This window comes from Melospiza georgiana, chromosome 6 (genome assembly GCF_028018845.1).
Source record: "Melospiza georgiana isolate bMelGeo1 chromosome 6, bMelGeo1.pri, whole genome shotgun sequence".
NCBI lineage: Eukaryota > Metazoa > Chordata > Aves > Passeriformes > Passerellidae > Melospiza > Melospiza georgiana.
Window position 1 is genome coordinate 25,869,484 of NC_080435.1, and position 19,494 is coordinate 25,888,977.

The following is a 19,494-nucleotide window of genomic DNA, read 5'->3' on the forward strand; positions in this document are numbered from 1 at the left end:
TATAAGCATCTGGAATATTTATAACTATCAAGTTCCATTTGCAGCTATTCTGTCTCTCTACCTCCAATATTGCTACTGTTGTTTATGAAAGTCCTGTATGACAAGGAGCAAGGCTTCCCAAGATGCTAAACCAATATCTCAGAAAACAGCAACTTCACTGAGCAAAACAGAACAATGACATCAATGACACAGCTTTACCTACCTGAAAACTGACATTCATATTAATAATTACTGAGATTTCACGTGAGATGGGAAAATCGAGACAAATACGGGGAAAGGAGATAAAGACAATCTGGAAAAGCTTTCTGGAATTGCAGATTACCTATATTGTAGTGGCAGATATTCAGGGGAAATTAGGTTTTGTATCTGAGTTTTCTCAGTTTAAGGTACTCAGAGAAACCCTCTACACTAGCAAAAAACTGGAATTTATATAATGCACATCCAACTTCATATTTGAGAGGACACATTTCTGTACTAGGGTAAACTGTGTCTTTACAAGCCTCAGCACCTACCCAGAAAGAAATTCTGTGGTCCAGCTTCAGTGATACTTAAGTGCTTTTTGCACAGGAGATGGTTTGAGCTTTTATGGGTAGTGGCTATATAAACTAGGAACAATGGAGTTACTGACAACTTCTTTAGAGTCATCTCAAAACAGATTTTGAAATTTTGAGCATTTCTAAGAATGCTCTTTCTAGGCCTTGCTTGATTTATGCCCTACCTACTGCACAGTTCTGTGAATCTATTTCCTTGCAAAGATTAAAAATATAGGATGAAAAATGTTTGTGCAAACATTATGAATAGGTTTTTATATTACATTCTTGTAGCTGTGATTTCTACTTGTAAAGGCATTCTTCTTGTTGCAAAATTTGGTTGATGTAAACTTTTCTTAAGAAAGGATGATTTTAGTGTTTGCTCTTTGTATACTTTCCAAGCCTCATCCACAAGAAGGGAGATTTAATCCATGGAACTCAGAGCAGCTAATATGTGAGGGAGGTCCAGGTGCTAGAAAGGCAAATTACTAATTGGCAGAATGACTTTGTTACCATTTAGGGCTGGACATGCTTCAATGATCTCTGACCTAGAGGGAGGTTAACAAAGCTTGGCAAGAAGGATATGCCACTGATAGTGGACGCAAAGAATTCAAAATTTACAGGCCAGAAGGGCATTTGGCAGGAACCCCCAAAAAAGAAACTAATAAGGACAACTCAGTAACTGTGCTGAATCAGCTCCAGCTGGGTAAAAGGTAATTCTAACAAAAAGATCACAAGCACTGACCCAAGAAACCAATCAACTCAAAGAAGAAAGAGCATGCAGAAAAGTGAGAGAAATACTGACCAATAGTAGAGAGAATATGAATTAACAAAAGAACTAGGTAACTTGTATCCAATGAACATTAATGTTTTTGTTTATTAAAATGTATAAACAGTGAAAAGTTTTTGTGGTTGTGCTGACTTAATGGATTTGCCACCCAGTCCCCCTTTCCATGCTGTATGGAAACTGTAAATAAACCACATACCTCAACTGTGTGTATGGATTGGCCTATTGCACACCAGGTGAGAGAACCTATTTTGGAACAAGACTTTCTTTGCTTCATTGAATCTGTACTAGAAAGATTGAAAGCCTTATTTTAGTGCTTCTTCACGTGGTACTTCATGTCTATAATTGCAGGTACAATTAAGAGATGTAGATCCCTGTAGTTAAGGACAATTCCACTGAGATCTGGAAGAGCAAAAATGAGCAAAGGACCATTTACTTCCTATTTTATTTCACCACGCAAACCTCTCTTTTACTTAATTGCAGGTTCATGTTTATTAATCACACCACACAGATTTCTCATTCTAACTGATGAAATAGCAGATTATCTCTTCCTTGGAGAATGCCTGCCAAGGAATAACAGGTTTTAAAAAACTAAATGCTATATAAACCCAGTGCAGACTTCTATAATGGAAAAAACCTCCCATTCATATCAACTCATGTTTTTGCTTAAACTTACATTTTGCTTCCACAGCTCTTGTTTTGTCTGCTTCCCTAATTAGCACATCATTTAGGGACCCAGTTGATCATGCCAAATTCTAGCATTATTCATTCTTTCCTACAGAGCAGCATTGAATAGGCAGACTGTATGGATTCCTCTGCCCTTTCCTTGGCCACTTCAGGGATATTCACTTTCCTGTGTACTGGAGAGTCATTTGAATGCAGAGCACTGTCACTTCTCTATGAAGCATTGTTAGCACCAGGATGCAATGTGATTTATTAAAGCACAGAGCACAAGTCCTGCAACCCCTAGGAGCCTCCATCAGAATAAAGACCAGAAAAAACATTTAACATGTGACAGACAAGCAGGCTGGGTTTTCTTTTTTGTGTTATTGAGAAGGTATTTCCTTATAGCTGCACAATCTAACTCCATATGTGACAAGTTCCAAGATATTCTTACTCCTCCACCTTCCTCCAGAAATAACTAACAGGGCTTCTCTTGTTCAATCACGAGACAGGCCATCAGTGCCCAGTTCTCTTCCAACAACCCTTGCTTCACTAAATTTAAAGGTCTGCTTACACTGGTAGGCAAAGATAAAACCTGTGCAGCTACTGCACAGACCTAAAATAATTCTGCTAAAAGGTCTCCTATTCTTGGATATTTTGAGTGCCTGTATTTAGCCACACAGTCTGAAGGCCTTGGTCCCCAAAACAGGGACAGAGAGGTTTGCCAGGCAATCATGAGCACATGGCTTACTTTGAAACATCCACTGTTCACTAACCCACCCTCATACAGGAAACAAAAACCTGAGCACAAGAAATTCCACAAGTAGGGAGGACCTCATGGTATTGTCCCAATGTTTTCTTCCGTCAGTTCATCCTTCTCAGCAGCAACCTTCTATTACCAGAAAACTCACTAACACACTGAAGACTCTCCTTATGGGCCAAGAAATATAATTACCAGTACAATGAACCACAGACATAAAGAGCTGGAATACAATACATGTACATGCAATCAAAAACCCATTTAGTAAGTATGAAGAAATATATGTGATCTCAATTAATCTGTTTGATATGCTACAATCAGTACAGTCATGAAATCTGACATGTTCTGGGTTGGAAAAACACTTAGGTATAGAAAAGAGGCCTTTCCAAAAGATGAAGTGTTTCAAACCACCAGCCAGACCATAATATTTTTAATACTGCACTTGAAATATAAGTTTATATCTTAAAATTGACAGGGAAATTTAGTTGGCATCTCATAATACTTCAAGCCAGAAAAACCCAGCTTTTATTAATTCCTCTGCTTGAGTTTGATGGGATTTTTTGCCTTTGGGTTGGCTTTTGTGTATTTTTGTGTTTGTGGTAATTCTTTCCTCCCTCCTTCATAGTTTATGAACTACAATTGCTTGAATTGGTGTTTCACCTCAGACTAAATCACAAAATCCTGGCTATTTTCCAGACCCAAAACTGGCTGCAGCTTCTAGATAAGCTGGTTGAATGCTTTTCTGTAGGGGTACAGATCCATGACCAGTATGTTGCTCTGTTTGCTCCACCTAACTTAAAATTATAAATTTTTAATTGCTCATTGAGGAGAAAAGGGAAATAGCAAAAGAAAGTGTTTGTACATCAAGTTTTCAAACTTATTTTCTCTCATTCACATCTACTTACAGAAAGTAAAAAGTGAACCTTAACATTTACGTATACTCTAAGTTAATAAAATTTATAGCTAGAAAATTTCTGCCCCAAGAGCAACAGTCAGAGTAAAAAAGGGATTCTGCATATCGATATGAATCAGATTGCTAATAAGCTTTAGCATCTCGAGTACTGTGTGCTGCTCAGTACAAGAAAGACAAGGGGGTTTGGAGAGGATGCAGCAGAGGTCACAGAGGTGATGAGGGCTCTGGAGCTGGGCCTATTTAAACTAGAGGAGACTGAGAGGGCATCTCATTAATGCTATTTATTAATGATATTAACAAATACCTCAAGGTCAGCTGCCAAGAGGATGGTGCCAGCCTCTCTAGTGGTGCCCAGGGACAGGACATAAGCTGAAACACGGCAAGTTTCACCCCAACACGAGGAAGAGCTTTATGCTGAAGCTAACGGAGCACTGGAACAGCTGCCCAGGGAAGCTGCAATATCTCCTCCCTGAAAATGTTCAGAACCCACCTGGGTGCACTCCTGAGCCAGGTGAGCCTGCCTTGGAGGGTGGGTCGGACTAGATGATTTCCAGAGGTTCTTTCCAATCCGAAGAATTCTGTGATTAGCTGAGATCTCATAAAGTGAAGATTTCTGAATACAACTTGACACTAAGCGGGAATTCAGCAATTAAAACATATTAAATTATTTGAAGTTTGAGGAGATTGGAGTTTTGTTTTTACTTTGCATTAAATCACTTTTCCAAGTATGAACATTCAGCAAACTACTGTGCTCCACAGTACACATACTCCATATTTTCAATCTTACAAAGTACTTAAAGCTTCATTTGTTGATTTCTTTTGTCAAGAATCTCAAGAGCATGCTGAATTTTAAACACCACTTGTTTCCTGTTTTGAAATAATAAACAAAAGATCCAAGGTCAATGTCTCTAATTCAGCATTTCTCTGACCAATACATTTACATTTGTAATTATTAATAATGTTATGTAATGACTTGCAATAATGTCATTTTGCTTAATATGCTCATTAATAAATGAAAAAAATCCTTTGCAATATTGACTTTAAAGAGTTGATGAATTTTTTCCTCCCTGAAACTGACAATGCCATAACTTTCACACTTTTTATTTTTGTACTTCATGAAGAGTCATTGCTAAATATTGCCACATAAATCGTATTCTTATACTCTCCAAATACTTGCTTGACACGGTAATACAGAATTTACACTGTTCAGGCAGAATATTGAAAGCAGTCTGGTCTCTCAACAGCATCAGCTGTGCAGGAAGTCACTTCTATTTCACTGTGGTCCTTTATAACAGAGAGCCTGGTGTGGACAGCGTGCAAAACTCCAGGTAAGATAACAATAAACAAGAACCTGAAGACTGAAAGAATCCATGGGTCTCTCTTTCCTGACACAAGACCCCTCCAGGAGAGTCTCCCTCAAGAGGGGAGCCCCCTGGGAAGGCCCAGCCTGAGTCCCAGAAGTTGGCAGGTACCCCAACACTGAAGTCCAAGACAGATATTTAGCTGACACCCTTCCTTACCTGCCCACAACTCAAAAGCCATCATTTCAGGGGCACTGTGCCCAACCACCACACCTCCCACCCTCCCTTCTCTTTCTGTAAACAGGAGGTCTAGCGAGGCACCACCCCAGCAGGCTCACTTGCCAGCTCAGCCCAGAATTTCCCCTCCACACACCCCAGGAACCTCCCAGACCACCTTCTCCATGATGTGCTGCATTTCCAGCAGGCACCTGGCAAGTCAGTCTCCCAAAAGAAAAATGGCCAGGAAGCACAGAACATTAGCCAGCTACTCACAGAATAGTTCATCTCCCTCTTCATCCCGGCTGGATGGCCCACAACACACTCCCAATCTGCCTTGCTAGCATTCCCACTGATCCTCACAGAGGCTCACTCCTACAATCCATGCACTCAAAGCTCTCTCTCAGGTACAGAGCCTCTCCTTGCTTGTCTGAAGGGCTTGCAGCCATCCCCAGCAGGACTCCAGCCACGTCAATCATCCCAACACACCTCTCTGATGGCAACTGCACCACGTCCCACTGCACATCTTATGGCATTTCTATTCAATAACGTCAGGAGAAGAAACAAACAAAACTAAAAGTCTGCATTGAAATACCTCTAGAAAAAACTTCTAATTAAATTGATCTCAACTACAGCATATCAAATTTTTAAGTCACCTAATGACTGTACAAACAGCTTGTTACACACTGTGATTCTGGAATTATGGTTTACAAGACATTAAAAGAACAGAAGGACATTAATTCAGTTTCTACAAATCCTCTTACTTGCTGCTGAATTCCAAATTGACTATTCAAAGCTAAGCCAAAGAAAAGAAATTACACATCTAACTGATGTTTTATGATTAATCATTTTGTTGAATGACAATATGAATTGTCTTTTCAAAACCTGCTGGTTGCCTCTCTCTGTGGTTCTCACATGTTTGTCCACACATAACGCTGCTCCTGCCTGCACTTCTGTTCAGGGATATTATGAGCCCTTTCAATAGAGTTGGTTAAGATTCTGCTTAACTAGTGATGAATTTATAAAAATTAAAATAAAACTTTTTAGTCTCTTAAAAATACATGAAATAAATTTCTTAAAGGGAATTATAAAATACACTCCAGCATTTCCTGTAACAATGAATAAGGGAAGTCTCCTGCCTCAGATCTCTTGGGATCTGCAGCAACGTCCACTTCCACAATAACAACAGCAATGCTCAGCCTCCACAGCCCTGTACACTCCAAATTTCTATCACTTCTACCTGCTTATGCAGTAACAGTCCTGTCTGCTAAAGGTACAAGAAGAGAAGTTTCATAGAGGCATGAAAAGCAGTAAAATCAGGTTTGCTGTTTGTTTTGACAGTGGTCCTGATAATCAGTATAGTACAATCCTTTTAGATGATCCAATATATCTGTATCCAACAGATTATTTAGAAAAATAAATGTGAGCATTTTAAAGCTATAGAAATAATCTGTGCCAGCTTTAATTGTTTTCTATTTCCTAATTCACTGGACACCCATCTTTGTCTACTCATGCTAGATATACTTCAATATTTTGGTCAGGGTAGAAAAGCCACCCACACTGTTTTAAAACATGAGTATTCATTCCAATTGGTAAAAAGAATTGTTTTCTAAATTGGAAATGCAATTTCTGAAGAGAAGAAAACAAATCTATTTCTTTTTAGTCAATAACATACGTTGTTGCAATAAATTTAGGCACACCCTTTTAAGACTCCAAGTAAAAATAACACATTATTCAGCTATGCTGAATATTCTATTAAAAAAAATTGAAACAACAATCAAATATTTTTTCTTTGCCATTCATTTTTAACCTGAAGTCTTACCTCAATTAGACTTCAATTTTATAGTCAATCCCCTGCCTAGCTATTAGCTGGGTATCTTTCTGACAAAGTAGGTGTAGATGTAACAAGTGTGGTATGCAGTACCATGTAAGTCCACACTGAAATGGAACGCAGCAAGGAAGTCTGATTCACATAGTCCTTTAAATAGTACCTATAAAGTTCTACTGGACTGTATAGTTACTATTATAAAATTAAAATTAAATCATATAATGATTTAATGTCATGCTATTCAAGAATATACAAATGCATTTTCCCTTAATTTTTTTTTTCAAGCCAAATTTAACTACTGACCTGAATTTCACTTAGAAAGAAAGAGATGAGAAATAGCTATGATATGACATTAGAATGTACAGAAGTGGGAAAAAAATTACAAATTTTGTCTTTCCCTTATTTCCATTGGAGAGACATGATCCAATGTCATGATCTTAAATTAATAAGAGAATGAATTATTACACTCATTAGAAAAAACAGCCAGTTATATACACTACACTTACTATAGCCAAAGTTAATCTACTGACATCAAAGACTGCTAACCATACACAAAGTCCAAAAACAAAAAGCTCCTAAGTAAAACCCTGACAAAATAGGTCTGAGATACTCTTCTGTATGACAGCAGCCTGAAAATTCCCAATTCATGGTGCTGCTCTTTTCCATTTGCTTGCTGTAGAGACCATTTAATGCACACTGCTCCACACACAGTTTCAATAGCAGCTGAACCTGGCAATACATCCTTTCTGACTGCTGGGATTAAAACTAACCAGAGGAGTGGGTGGCTTAAAAATTGTCAGAGTCCTGAGTTTAAAAGCCAGACTTTTTCATGGTGAACTTATTTAAAAGCCTTACCTGTCCTCATTACTCCATGAATGTTGTGCAGGTTAAATGCATAGCACAAGTACTAGTTGGACTGCTCTGCTATATTTTCCCCCCTGTACTTGACACCTCTGTAGCAATTTCACAGGTCTGAATCTATACTGTTGCTGGGAAATTATACAGGCTATATGGAGAAGCTTGCCAATTGCATCTGTAGCCTTTTTTAGCATATTGGGTTTTCTCCTTGAAACAGGGATGGCTCCTTCTCCAAGCTGGTGCCCTCCATAGGGCACTGACCTCAGACACTGGGCCTTGTATGGGCAGCATTTTCTTCTTTTCTTGGTGTCACAGATTCTGCCACAACCTCAACATTAAATATCCAGATTCAATATTCAACAGAAACATCCTTCAGGTGTGATGTACAACTCTTCCTATTGACTTTCAATGCCCAATTACTTACAGGTACAAACCATTTTTTTTGCCTTGCCTGTTGAATTCTAAGAGAAATGGAAATACAGCCTTGCCATGGCTGCATTCTTCACTTCAGCATATTAGAAGGCACATGATCAAGCTCAGTACTGTTGTGAGTAAGAAGCTTGACTAGGCCAATATTCAAGCAGCAAGCAATTTATTATTTAATACGGTAAAGTATGAGCAATACAGTGCTGGGTACAGCGGGGGAAGTTTTCCCTCCAACTGCACACCAATAATTGATGGTTACAGGTATTTACAGGGGCACTCATCAGCTTTTTTAGCAGTTTCTATTTCCAATTTTTACTCATCAGCAGTTTCTATTCCCAATTTTTACATCAGAATTCTATACACTATTGTGATTTAGTTTTTCTCAGGATGTACCTCAAAGGAGTATCCCCAGATGGTGACGGTCCAGTTTCCAAAAGAAGAAACACAAATCCCATCTGGTGGGGTCTAGATTCCCAGATGTGGGTCCACCTTTTAACTGCAGAGACTCTAAATCTCATGACAGTGATGTCCAGCTTCCCTTGGTTGAAACTATAAATCCTTGAGGTGATATTCATCTTCCTTTCTCAAGCTGTTTTTCTCTGCTTCAATAAGGCGTGAGATAAGCATATTTCCTTTATATATGTTCCAAAGCTATAGTATCAAGGATATAACTAATATTCTAAAATTATACTTCAAAAGGTTATTATTGCAGAGCTCTTTATGTATTAACTGCAAGCAAAAAGCAACATCTTTAACACTTTAATGCTCCTAAATCAACCAGGGTTAATTGCAAACAAAAGATAGGTTCAAAGGCCTTTTTCCATGCTTTATTCTCCTCAGTTATTATTAGAATTCACAGCCCTGCCATTGTCAGTCTCCACACATTTCGCACTCACAAATACACATGTCACCTGTTTGTACCCGACACGAAACACAGCTTTGTATTTCACAATACTAATTTGATGAGTGCTGGTATTTCCCCTCCTCATATTATGCAGAGGCCTAGCAATATCCTATGAACCACTCTAAACAGAAATCTGAAGAAAAACAAAACTTCTAAAACAGAGGATTAAAATGTTAAATTAATAAATGAACTGGAGGTGCTACAGGTGCACACTAGGTGTCTTGCAACTACTATAACACCCATTCAGTACCCATTAAGGGCAAAATTAAAGTACCCATTAAGCACAAAATTTTCATAAACATCATTCAGAAAATAAAAAGAAATTTCACAAACGTGGAAGAACAATGCCTGTTATTTCCCAGGATAAGATGACTCTCAGAGAACTATAAAAGGAAGGTAAGTTAGAAAGGTTTGTATACCTGAGAGCTCTTGCGTGTTTGGCAGTGGGATGCCATAAAGTGGGGACAGGTAATTCTTGTACTCCTTACACAAAAAGTTATAAAACTGCTTAAGAACAGTATCCCTCAGAACACCAAACACTAAAAGTAAAATGGGAAGAGGGCAAAGCCTGTATTTCCATAACACAAGTGACAAAATCTTGTGTCAAGAATGTCCCCTTTCTCCTTATTTCCCTATAATGAAATAAACAAGATGTATGACCTTCCCCCACAGAACTCAAGTAAATAGGCTAGCTGGTTGTAAAACAAGAAACCTGTTGACCAAAAAAAGACAGATCTGTATATTATGCATGCCACAGTTACTGTTGTTCTACGGGCTTTAAAGTGAGTAGTAAATCTGATGTGCATTAAAAAAATATAAAGGCTACAAAGAAAAAAAAGAAAAACTAGAATTCACTCAATGTATCTTCAAGGATCTAAATATGAAGCAAATTTTAAAAGAATTAAAAAGCCAACTTTCACACAAGAAGCTTTAACGCTGAGATTTTCTATTTTAGAGAAATTAGAGCTAAATAGCAAAAGCTGAATTTAAAAAAAAGTCTGTAACTCTCTTGTATTTAAATAAGAGAAGAATTATATCTTTTAAAAAAAACTGAGTGTTGTCTTCATTCAGGTGTTGCTATACTGAATGCCCATTTCTTATTCTCTTTTCCCACATGCTAGGAAGATGCTAGGATATTGTTCTGTCATCAGTGGGGATTCATGAACTCAGTGGATGTTACAATGACTATGAAGGGATCAAATGGGTGATTTATTGAGTAATTACTGAAGGTAATCAAATAATTGATTTAAAGCTACAGGCTGTTATTCAAGTTTTACTTTACTTTAGTGTAATCCTGCCAAGCCACTTAATATTCTCAAGGCAAACTCCCATGACCTTGTGTAGAAACCCAAAAGATGGCAAAATGTGTGTGTTTCAACACACTGTGGGAAAGAAAAAGAGGCTGCTGGAGAAGGGGGCCATGCAGAGGCAAGGCAGCACTTTTCCAGGATAAACATCCTTATTCTAGTCCTTAGAAATAAGCACCCTTCCCTTCTTTCCATCTTAAAACACTCCCATGTGCTTATGTAGTAGGACAGGCAGTAACATACCAATATCCGTGCCAATTGTGTAATTTATTAATAAAACTTTAGTGAGTACCAGCAGGTTTAATCTAGCATGCTAAAAACTTCCACTTCTGTAATTACTGAATAGTTTTGGGAACAGTTTCCCACTACATTTAAGAGTACCATTTTAACATGTGACATTACCAGCAAGATTTAACAACAAAGAAACAGACCATGTGAGTGAACACTAAAATATTTAAACCTGACTGCAGTATCCACTTCTGTATATCCCCTGTTTGATGGGAATGGCTTAGACAGTTACAATTATGTTTTATAGGCCAGTGATGCAGCAGTCACCTCATACAAAGGAAACAGATATTCCTTAAACCCCTAGTTCTGCTATACATGTCCTATATATCTTCCTAGCTCTTTTCAGAGGCTATTTAAATTTTGCCAGTTTTGGTACATATGCAACTGGCAACACTACACACTATGATATTAAAACAGATAGAAATGCAAGGTTTTTCCTGAGTCAAATGGACTGACTATTATTTCTTTAAAACTGCTCTTACTATTTAATTTTTACAGCATTTTAATTCTTTCTGTAATCGGCTCTTCCAGGAACAGATAAGAGTCTGCCCTTGTGCCAAAGTATTTACTCCATCTAAGTAAAAATTAGGGAAAGAACTAGGATGTTTGAAATGGGAACAGAGTAAATGAAATACATTAAATTAAATTAAATGTCTGCTTTCGTGAACTTTCCTGAGCCAAATACAGCACAGCTGTGTACCGAAGAGCAGAGAGTGGTTTTACAAGCAAACAAAAAAGCAGATGAGTTTTACAAGCAAACAAAAAAGCAGACGAGTCTCTATTTACTATCTATGCACTTGAGGACAATGGTTTTTTTTCACATATGAACACATATGTATCCATATATTCCTAAATATTTATATGCGAATGCAGTGACCTCACAGAAAGTGGAATTTGAGACTGATTTGTCAACAAATTAAATTGCATAGGCTGCACTAATTGCAACATGAAATATGCTTAAGGAAAGAGAAGGAAAGCAGCAATGCTGTAACGGGTTCTGACCCTCCCTCACTTCCCTGAGTCACTGAGGCACCATGGTTACAGATTAATTACCCAAGCCTCACCCTTCGCACTGAGCCAAATCATCTTATTCCTCGGCTGAGGGTAACATGAAGACAGCTGCAAGGCTAAACCTTCCAAAAGAGGTCAGGATGGATTCCTAACAATCACAGCTATTTGGTATCCCCCCCTGCCATTCAGCACCTAAAGAACAGTCTAAGTGTCAAAGAATATAGCTCTTGTCTCAGAGTTTCAAAAGGTTAGTGCAGTTAACCAGCTGCCTCCTTCTGAAATTCAGAAGTCATCAAATTAGACTCTTTCAGCACACTTAAAAGAAAATCTATTGCAGATTACAGATATTAAGCCCCTCAAAAATATCAGGTCCCTTGGCAAATGTTGGCTCCCTTCACAGAAGGGGGAAGAAAACAAATCAAGACCAACAAAAAAACAACAGTATCTATTTTCAGACAAGGAGATAACAGGAGCTTCTGAACTCTTCATACAACAGAGGGGTACAAGTACAGCAGGACTGAGGGACTATGCCAGCCATTGATAATTAGTACGAATACAGTGGCTATTTTGGAAACTTTGGCACTGAAAACAACAATTAATTATCAACTGATTCATTTCAGGACAGCATCTCAAAGGTTCAGCTGCTAAACACCTAAACATATTGCACCCGTGCCGAGTTCCACCCCATCCTGAAAAATACTTCTTAATAAAAAAATCTAAGTGAAGCAGTATAAAAATTGATTTTTTTTCTCCATTTTCAAGAGAGACAGTCTCTCTTTGCACATCAAGCACACATTTCATTACACTGCCTCAGGAGCAAGAAATTTCCTTAACAATCTAATGCTACCAGAGCACAGCTGCTGCTGCTTTTCAGTCTTGTCAGCTCAATTCCTCCGCATAGTTTTCTTCTTTTCTCTTCCACATTTCAGTAAAATCTCAGTTTTTTCCCCCATGTTTATTGCCACAGACTAGCCTGAAACAAACACATGGCCGCAAAATCATCCAAACATGATGAGGATGATGCATACATGCTGAGCATAGTGTAATTGCTGGGTTTATTGCTGCTCTTGGTTCACCAAGCAACTCTGAGGTACAAAGTCACAGCTCGTACTTCTGTAGTCTTTCATACCAACAAAAACACAAATCACCTGAAGAACTGCATCAACTACGGAGCATTAAACAACAAAGCATGAATAAACTACTTTGTTTAACCAGGTACACCAGGTAATTTGCCACCCTTCCCTCCACCAAAATAAGTTATATAAACACCATAAAACCTACTGATGATTTGTTTATGTGTGATTTTACAATTACAGAGCCTGGGCCCTGTTTCCATAAATCCCTGTTTCCCTGTTGTTGCATAGGAGGTGTTTTGATGCTGTCAAAGCAAGGGCAGACATTTGGGTCATGGATAGAAGTGTGGTGGCCTGGAAGACTTTTAAATGGAGGCATAGAAAGATACTCTCCTGCAGTTCCATCTCCAACTAAAAGGGAAAGGTTTCACTTCTGCAATTACATGTGACTCAGCAAATACATGCTCTGCTTTCTAAGTGCTTCAATCTGTCCAAAGCAGGTTTACTCTGTTCTTCCACTTCCATAGTTAACAAATGCAAAGAAAACCTTCCTGTTTCCTGCAAAGAAACTGACCACAATTTGACTAAATGTGACCATTCAAAAATAACAACAAGACTACGTCAATGGCTGGAAAAACCAGCATTTTGGGTAATGTATACTAGCTGGCAGCAAATGAGTCTTTTCTTCTTAAGACAGCACATGAAGACAAAATACACCAGAATTTTTTGACACTTCTCTACTTTTTTCCATAGAAATTATTAATCAATATCAACAAGTAAGATCTCAATAAATTCTGTACACACCTATTTCTTCAGCTTGTAAGATTCACATGCTGATTTCTCTAATGATTGACTGAATTATTGTATCTAAAAATACAGCAGAAAAAGAGGGAACACTACAAAAAATATTGCCAAGATAAAAACCAGTAAAAGTAAACATTAAAAAAATACTGGAGTTATGTAAAGGGGAAGATGAGCAAGTAAAGAAAGAGTAAAAGAATCACAGAAGCACATAAAAAATGCTATTTGATGAAATGTCATATTTATTCTTCAGTATTTCTAAAAGGTACTTGCCCTCCAATGCGTTTGAAATAGCAAATATAACAACACACATCTGAAACCTTTGCAGAATATTAATACTGAAGGATGGCATGAAAATTTTCTTTTGCTTTCCAACAAGCATATCACTTGACTTCCAAACAGAGAATATTTACACTCTGACCCTTATAAGACAGCACACCCATTGTGCCAAACTAGACAATGGGAAGAAACACTGCTTTGACAAGTGGCATAAATGAGGTTTCTCTGTCTGCAGAGTGGTACATCACAACAAATACTGTCTGTGAACAGTTTTCTATTAAATTGAGAAAATAATATTGAGCTCACCATCTCACTGAAAAAGGGATTACAATTTCGGTTAGGACGTCCTTATCTTCTGTCCTGACTCTGAAGTAATAAATGAGACACAGGAAAGTGTCAGCATTCTAATTTTTCTAAACACTAAGAACACAGTAAAATGTCAAAAGTAACTCCATGGCAAGTCTCTTGGGCAGAAATGCATTATACATAGCATAACAAGCAGAATGCCAACATCACAGAAGATTTTTTTTCTTTTTTTTTTTTTTTTTTTAGTTTTTCTGGCCAAACTGAGACTTTCTTTTGGATTTTCAGTTTGAGCTCATGATCTTAGATATATGGAGCACCATCAATATTGCCAATGCATTTCTCTCTGTTCCTTTGGCAGCAGGCTGCAAGCAGCTTCTAGTTTGCTGTGTTAGGCACTTTCTCATAAGCCATCAAGCCAAACACTTTCCATGAAATTATGGAGTTGCACCACTGGTTTAAGCACCCATTATACTTAAACACAGCCCAAAACAAAAGCACATGGTTTACAGCTATAGTACAACCACAAGTCACATCCTAAACACTACATCTGTACCTCAAATATAAATCCTTACAAGCCATCAACCAAACAAGCATCATCATCCACTGATAGAAATCAGAAATCTTTTAGGGCCCAGAAAATTTAGACAACAAAATTGTGAACTCCACACAGAAGAAAAATTATTTTTATTACCCCTGAAAGCATTTCTGAAAGAATTCAGAAAGCATGTTAAGAACCTACAGCAAAATACAGTATCTCATTTTCTCCTAAATAAGTAGCCTACTACCACTGTGCAGAATTAATCTTCAGATTTTCAACTTTCCATGCCAGAGCAGTAACATCAGACAGCTGAGGTATTGACACACCTTTATCTGAAAAGAGGGAAAAATTATTTTCAAGTCCCTTAAAAATAATTACCAAACCCAACAAACGTAAAGAAAATAGCTGACCTAAAAACTACATCCAAGGAAAGCTCAACCATTCTCAAGCTTAATTAGGAAATTCATCATTTTTTTATCACTTCCAACAGTAGACATCTACCAGATCAACACCTGTACATTCATTAATCAGCTTGAAATGAGCACACTACTTTTACCCCGCTACAAAAACCAGAAGATGCATTATTCTCAAGCCATTGTATTAGACTGCTTTGTAACACCACTGCAGTAAGACTGACAACTAACTGCACTTTTAGAAAAAAACTACCACCAGCTACTTCTCCGCAATTAAAAAATTCTGCCTTTTACAGCCCTGTTGTGTTACATTCATTAAATGAGTTGCTGCAGTAGAAACATTACAATTGCTATTGAAGTGCATCTTGTTGTGCTTACGGTCCTGTTCTCTGCTATGAAGCATTCTACTGCAATCAAACTATTCAGTGTCTTGCATCTTTGTCATATTTCACATGTGGACAGAAAGGAATGCACTGTCACAAGAAAAAAAAAAAAAAAGAGGAAAGCTCTGTTTCACATCAGCCTTCTTCTAAGGAATTTTATTTTGTTGTTCAGACAAAAAAAAATTTGGTATACAGCATTTCAATAGTAAGGTTCAAATAATATTCAGAAAACTGTCCTTTTAGCTAAAAGTAGGGAGGTCTCACTAGATCATCTGGACCATCATTACTGGCCCCAACAACTGCCCTCATGTAAGATTCACTTCTACAAGCAGCATTCCAGTCAGACTATCCAGGTATTTGGGGCCACAAAAGCAAGCAAGTGGCCACAGAATAACAGCCTGAGCTTACTTTGCACTGTGTCTACTCCCTGAACTCACAGTGAAACTCATTTCTGATGTCACATGAAATCCTCTGTTGTCTTCAGCATCATTTGAAAAAAATCAACTTACAACAACTATCACATTAAATGTGCCAAAAGTGAAATGTCAGAAGAAATGTAAAAGTGGACAAGAAAGCACCAATTTCATATTTTTTACCAAGCTAAAATAGTCTTCAAAAAAGTTCCTCTTTGCATTTTGAGAGACTGATTTTAGAGCAGTAATTTTTGCTTACACCATCAAAACATACATGTTTAACTGGACAGACAAATTCAATTCAATCTTAGGACCTCTTAGGCACCACAACCGACCAGAAATATGATTAAGACTTATCATTGTGTCTCAAAGCCATACCAAAATCCAGTTTAGATAATGCAGAAAAGATAAGTCATTTCAAAATCATGAACTTTCTGTAATCTTATGGCAATTTGATTGATGTGTATGATTTTAGACCAAGTTTAGAAGTTACAATGATGAAATAATGGTGATAGCTGTGTACTTTCCTCTTCTTAAGTGTTATCAAGTAAGAAAAGATTACAGGTTGCCTTAACATAGCTTAACTCATTAATTCATATTTGTTTGCAATGAGGCTTGAAGACATGTGAGATCTTTCACAACAATCACCATAACATGGTGCAAAAAGGACGGCATCACTGCCTGACAAGGAACAAAAACCCATGAGCTGTCCACCTCTGCAAGATGTACTGTGCTCACTCATTTCAGTACCAATGCATGAAACAGAGTACAAACTTTAACGAAAATAAATCCTCATGATGGAAAACTCTGTCCTGCAAAGTTAGTATTTTGCCTAAGCTAAGCAATTTCACATGGAAAGATACTGCACTCTGACTTTTTGCAAGAAAAACCAGTCCTGCAATCCTGCCTTGTTGGGTCCAACCAACAAATGAGGCATGGGTTTGCAACAAGCATTAACTGCCTTGTGCTGAAGGAGATTAAAGCACAATTTCTTCCCAGAAAATGGCATGTTGACATCATTGCATGTTTGAAACTTCCTCTGTGTGCTGCTGAAATGCTGAACTTCTCCACAGCCAGTTTAAAACCAAGTGACTGCTGCAGAGAACAGACCAGGACTTTCATAAATCTCCAGGTCTATGAAAGAATTTCAGCCTCCTTTGTAATGGGATGACCAATCTGGTACCAAAACTCACTTTGCAACACATACCATACTTGGGTAGAACTTTAACTGGAATTTCCCTCCCACTGATCATTTTCATCTCATTACCTAAGAACATAAACCATCACAGGTCACAACATTGTGCTATTACAAAAATATACACACTCCTCAGAATTACGATTTTCATAATTAGCATCCACATGCCAATTTCAACTTCTTGATATTCTTTACAACTATTTTTTTGAAAGTTGAGGGAGGATTTGAATTTATTAGTTTTTTTGACAACTATCCAGAATTAACTACGCTTCATTTCTCATAGTGGTAACATTTGCTCAAAAAGGTAAAGACTCAATTTTAGTGCTCTACACTAAATACCTTGACTCCCATGAATGTTCAGACAGTTTTTAACTTTCCATACCTCTTTTCTGTACAGATTAATCTGCACAAGCTCATTCAAGACACAAACCTGCATCTGCAAAAGCTGGTTTGGTGCTTCCTCTCCATTTCAACTATTCTTCCAAGGATGCATCACTCTTTAATGAGCATAAAATTATTAATCCAAATTAATTCACATGACTGCCAGTGAAAGTTTCCTTAAACCTTTTATTAAATCAGAAGAATTGAATCACAATATATTCCTCCAAGGGCTATATTCCAAAGCACATCAGCATGGCTCATATGGACCAGCACTGTGGAAGCCCTAACCAGAAATGGTACCAAAAAAAATTGTCTCCTTGTCCCAATAAAAACCCATTCTGAAGTAAGGAAGTTACTAGATAATTGAAGCAATTTCCTGATTTCTCCTGCATTCAGACATTTTCCTGTTCAGAAATTTTCAATTATTTTTTGCCTGTGTAGGCAGCTCCTGCTGCCCCTTACTTGACTATGTAGCAGGCACACATTTTTTTTTCTTTTCTTTTTACATCTCAGTGAATACCTTATGTTTTAAGCCTTAAAACATGCAATTGTTCTGCAAAAGGCTGTTTTGATGCCCATTTTACAGGAGACACAGTATAAAGGAGAAAGTCACATTTTCCTGGAAAATGTACACATGTATATCCTCCAAAACCATGCTTTAAATACTCATTACTATTTATTACACACTTATTTCTATGTTATTATCCCAACACGGCAGAGAAATATCACAGTCAAAATCTCAGCTTGGTTTTCTGATGAGGAACTGGAAGTTGAGCAGTGTAAACAGCAGTATCATAATAGATCTGCTCTGTACCCAACATTAATTTCCCATCTGTGTACATCAAGATGTACAACGGGATAAGATGTCTCAGCTTTGCCTTTTCTTTGCTGAACTGACAACACAGACAATATACTGTCTCTGAGCAAGTGAGCACAACACATTACTTTATCAGAACACTGCAAGCTCAGATCAGGTTTATTTCGTAGCTGCAATAGATTTTGTTCCTATTTTCTCACTTTCACAGAAAGGAATTGTTCTAGACTGCAGCAACTTTTCATACATTTACTGGCATTGAGATAACACTACAATATCTCACAGTAAAAAAAGACAGACCCTGGTCATTATTCAGATATAGAATCCTGAGATGAGATTGTTCAAGTGTTTCGCACTCCAGAAGGGAAAACGTTAGCAATTCTCAGCTTCACCTGTTTGCCTTTACAGTGAAATAGAGCCTGTCTGGTTTAACTGCTCTACACATAAGGCTTACATTTGTCACTGCCTTGTTACATCCCGCAAAGCTGTGGGTCACTTACACAGGAGCATAAAAAAAACCCCAAAAATCGACCAACCAGCAAAAAAAAAAAAAAAAAAAAACCCCAAGAAAAACCAACCAAAAGACCCAAACAAACAACAAGCATCACATTCAGTCTTGACACGCTCAGGAGGCGGAGCGAGACAGAAAAGAATCAGAGACGATCTTTGCTCTAAACTTATCATCCCAGCGAGACCTGAAATCTGTATTATTTATCTTCCAAGCACTGAACATGAGACAGGAAACAAAGCAGGAGCACTGTGAGGAAAGGAGCTGTCGGTACTCACCTAGTGCCAAGGACCAGAGCAGGGAACAGAGGCAGCACGTAACAAGCAGCGATGAATTTCATCCCGGCCCTCCTCCGCTCGCTGCTCTTTCTCACAGCGCCTCCGTCCGCGTCTCCTCCAGCCTCGCCTCGCCCGGGGCGCTGCGGACAGGCTCCGGCAGGGCAGACAGACAGACGGAGGGAGCTCGGGCAGCGGGGATGGAGCTCTTCTGGCAGCGGGGATGGAGCTCCGGCAGCGGTACGAGGGCACAGCGGCAGCCCCGAGCCCGCCCCGCCGCTCCAGCGCCGGCGGCTGCGCCAGGACGCGCCCCTGAGGGGCGG

General features: G+C 38.3%; 1 protein-coding gene across 1 annotated transcript in view; it reads right to left on the minus strand.

Annotated features, from left to right (window-relative positions):
• LUZP2 (leucine zipper protein 2) overlaps positions 1–19,444 on the minus strand; it is an 82,854-nt gene extending 63,410 nt beyond the window's left edge. Inside the window, exon 1 of the mRNA XM_058026513.1 lies at positions 19,175–19,444. Within this exon, the coding sequence (XP_057882496.1) occupies positions 19,175–19,236 (62 nt within the window). The 5' untranslated portion in view covers positions 19,237–19,444. The remainder of the gene's footprint in view (positions 1–19,174) is intronic.
• Between the last annotated feature and the right edge of the window lie 50 nt (positions 19,445–19,494).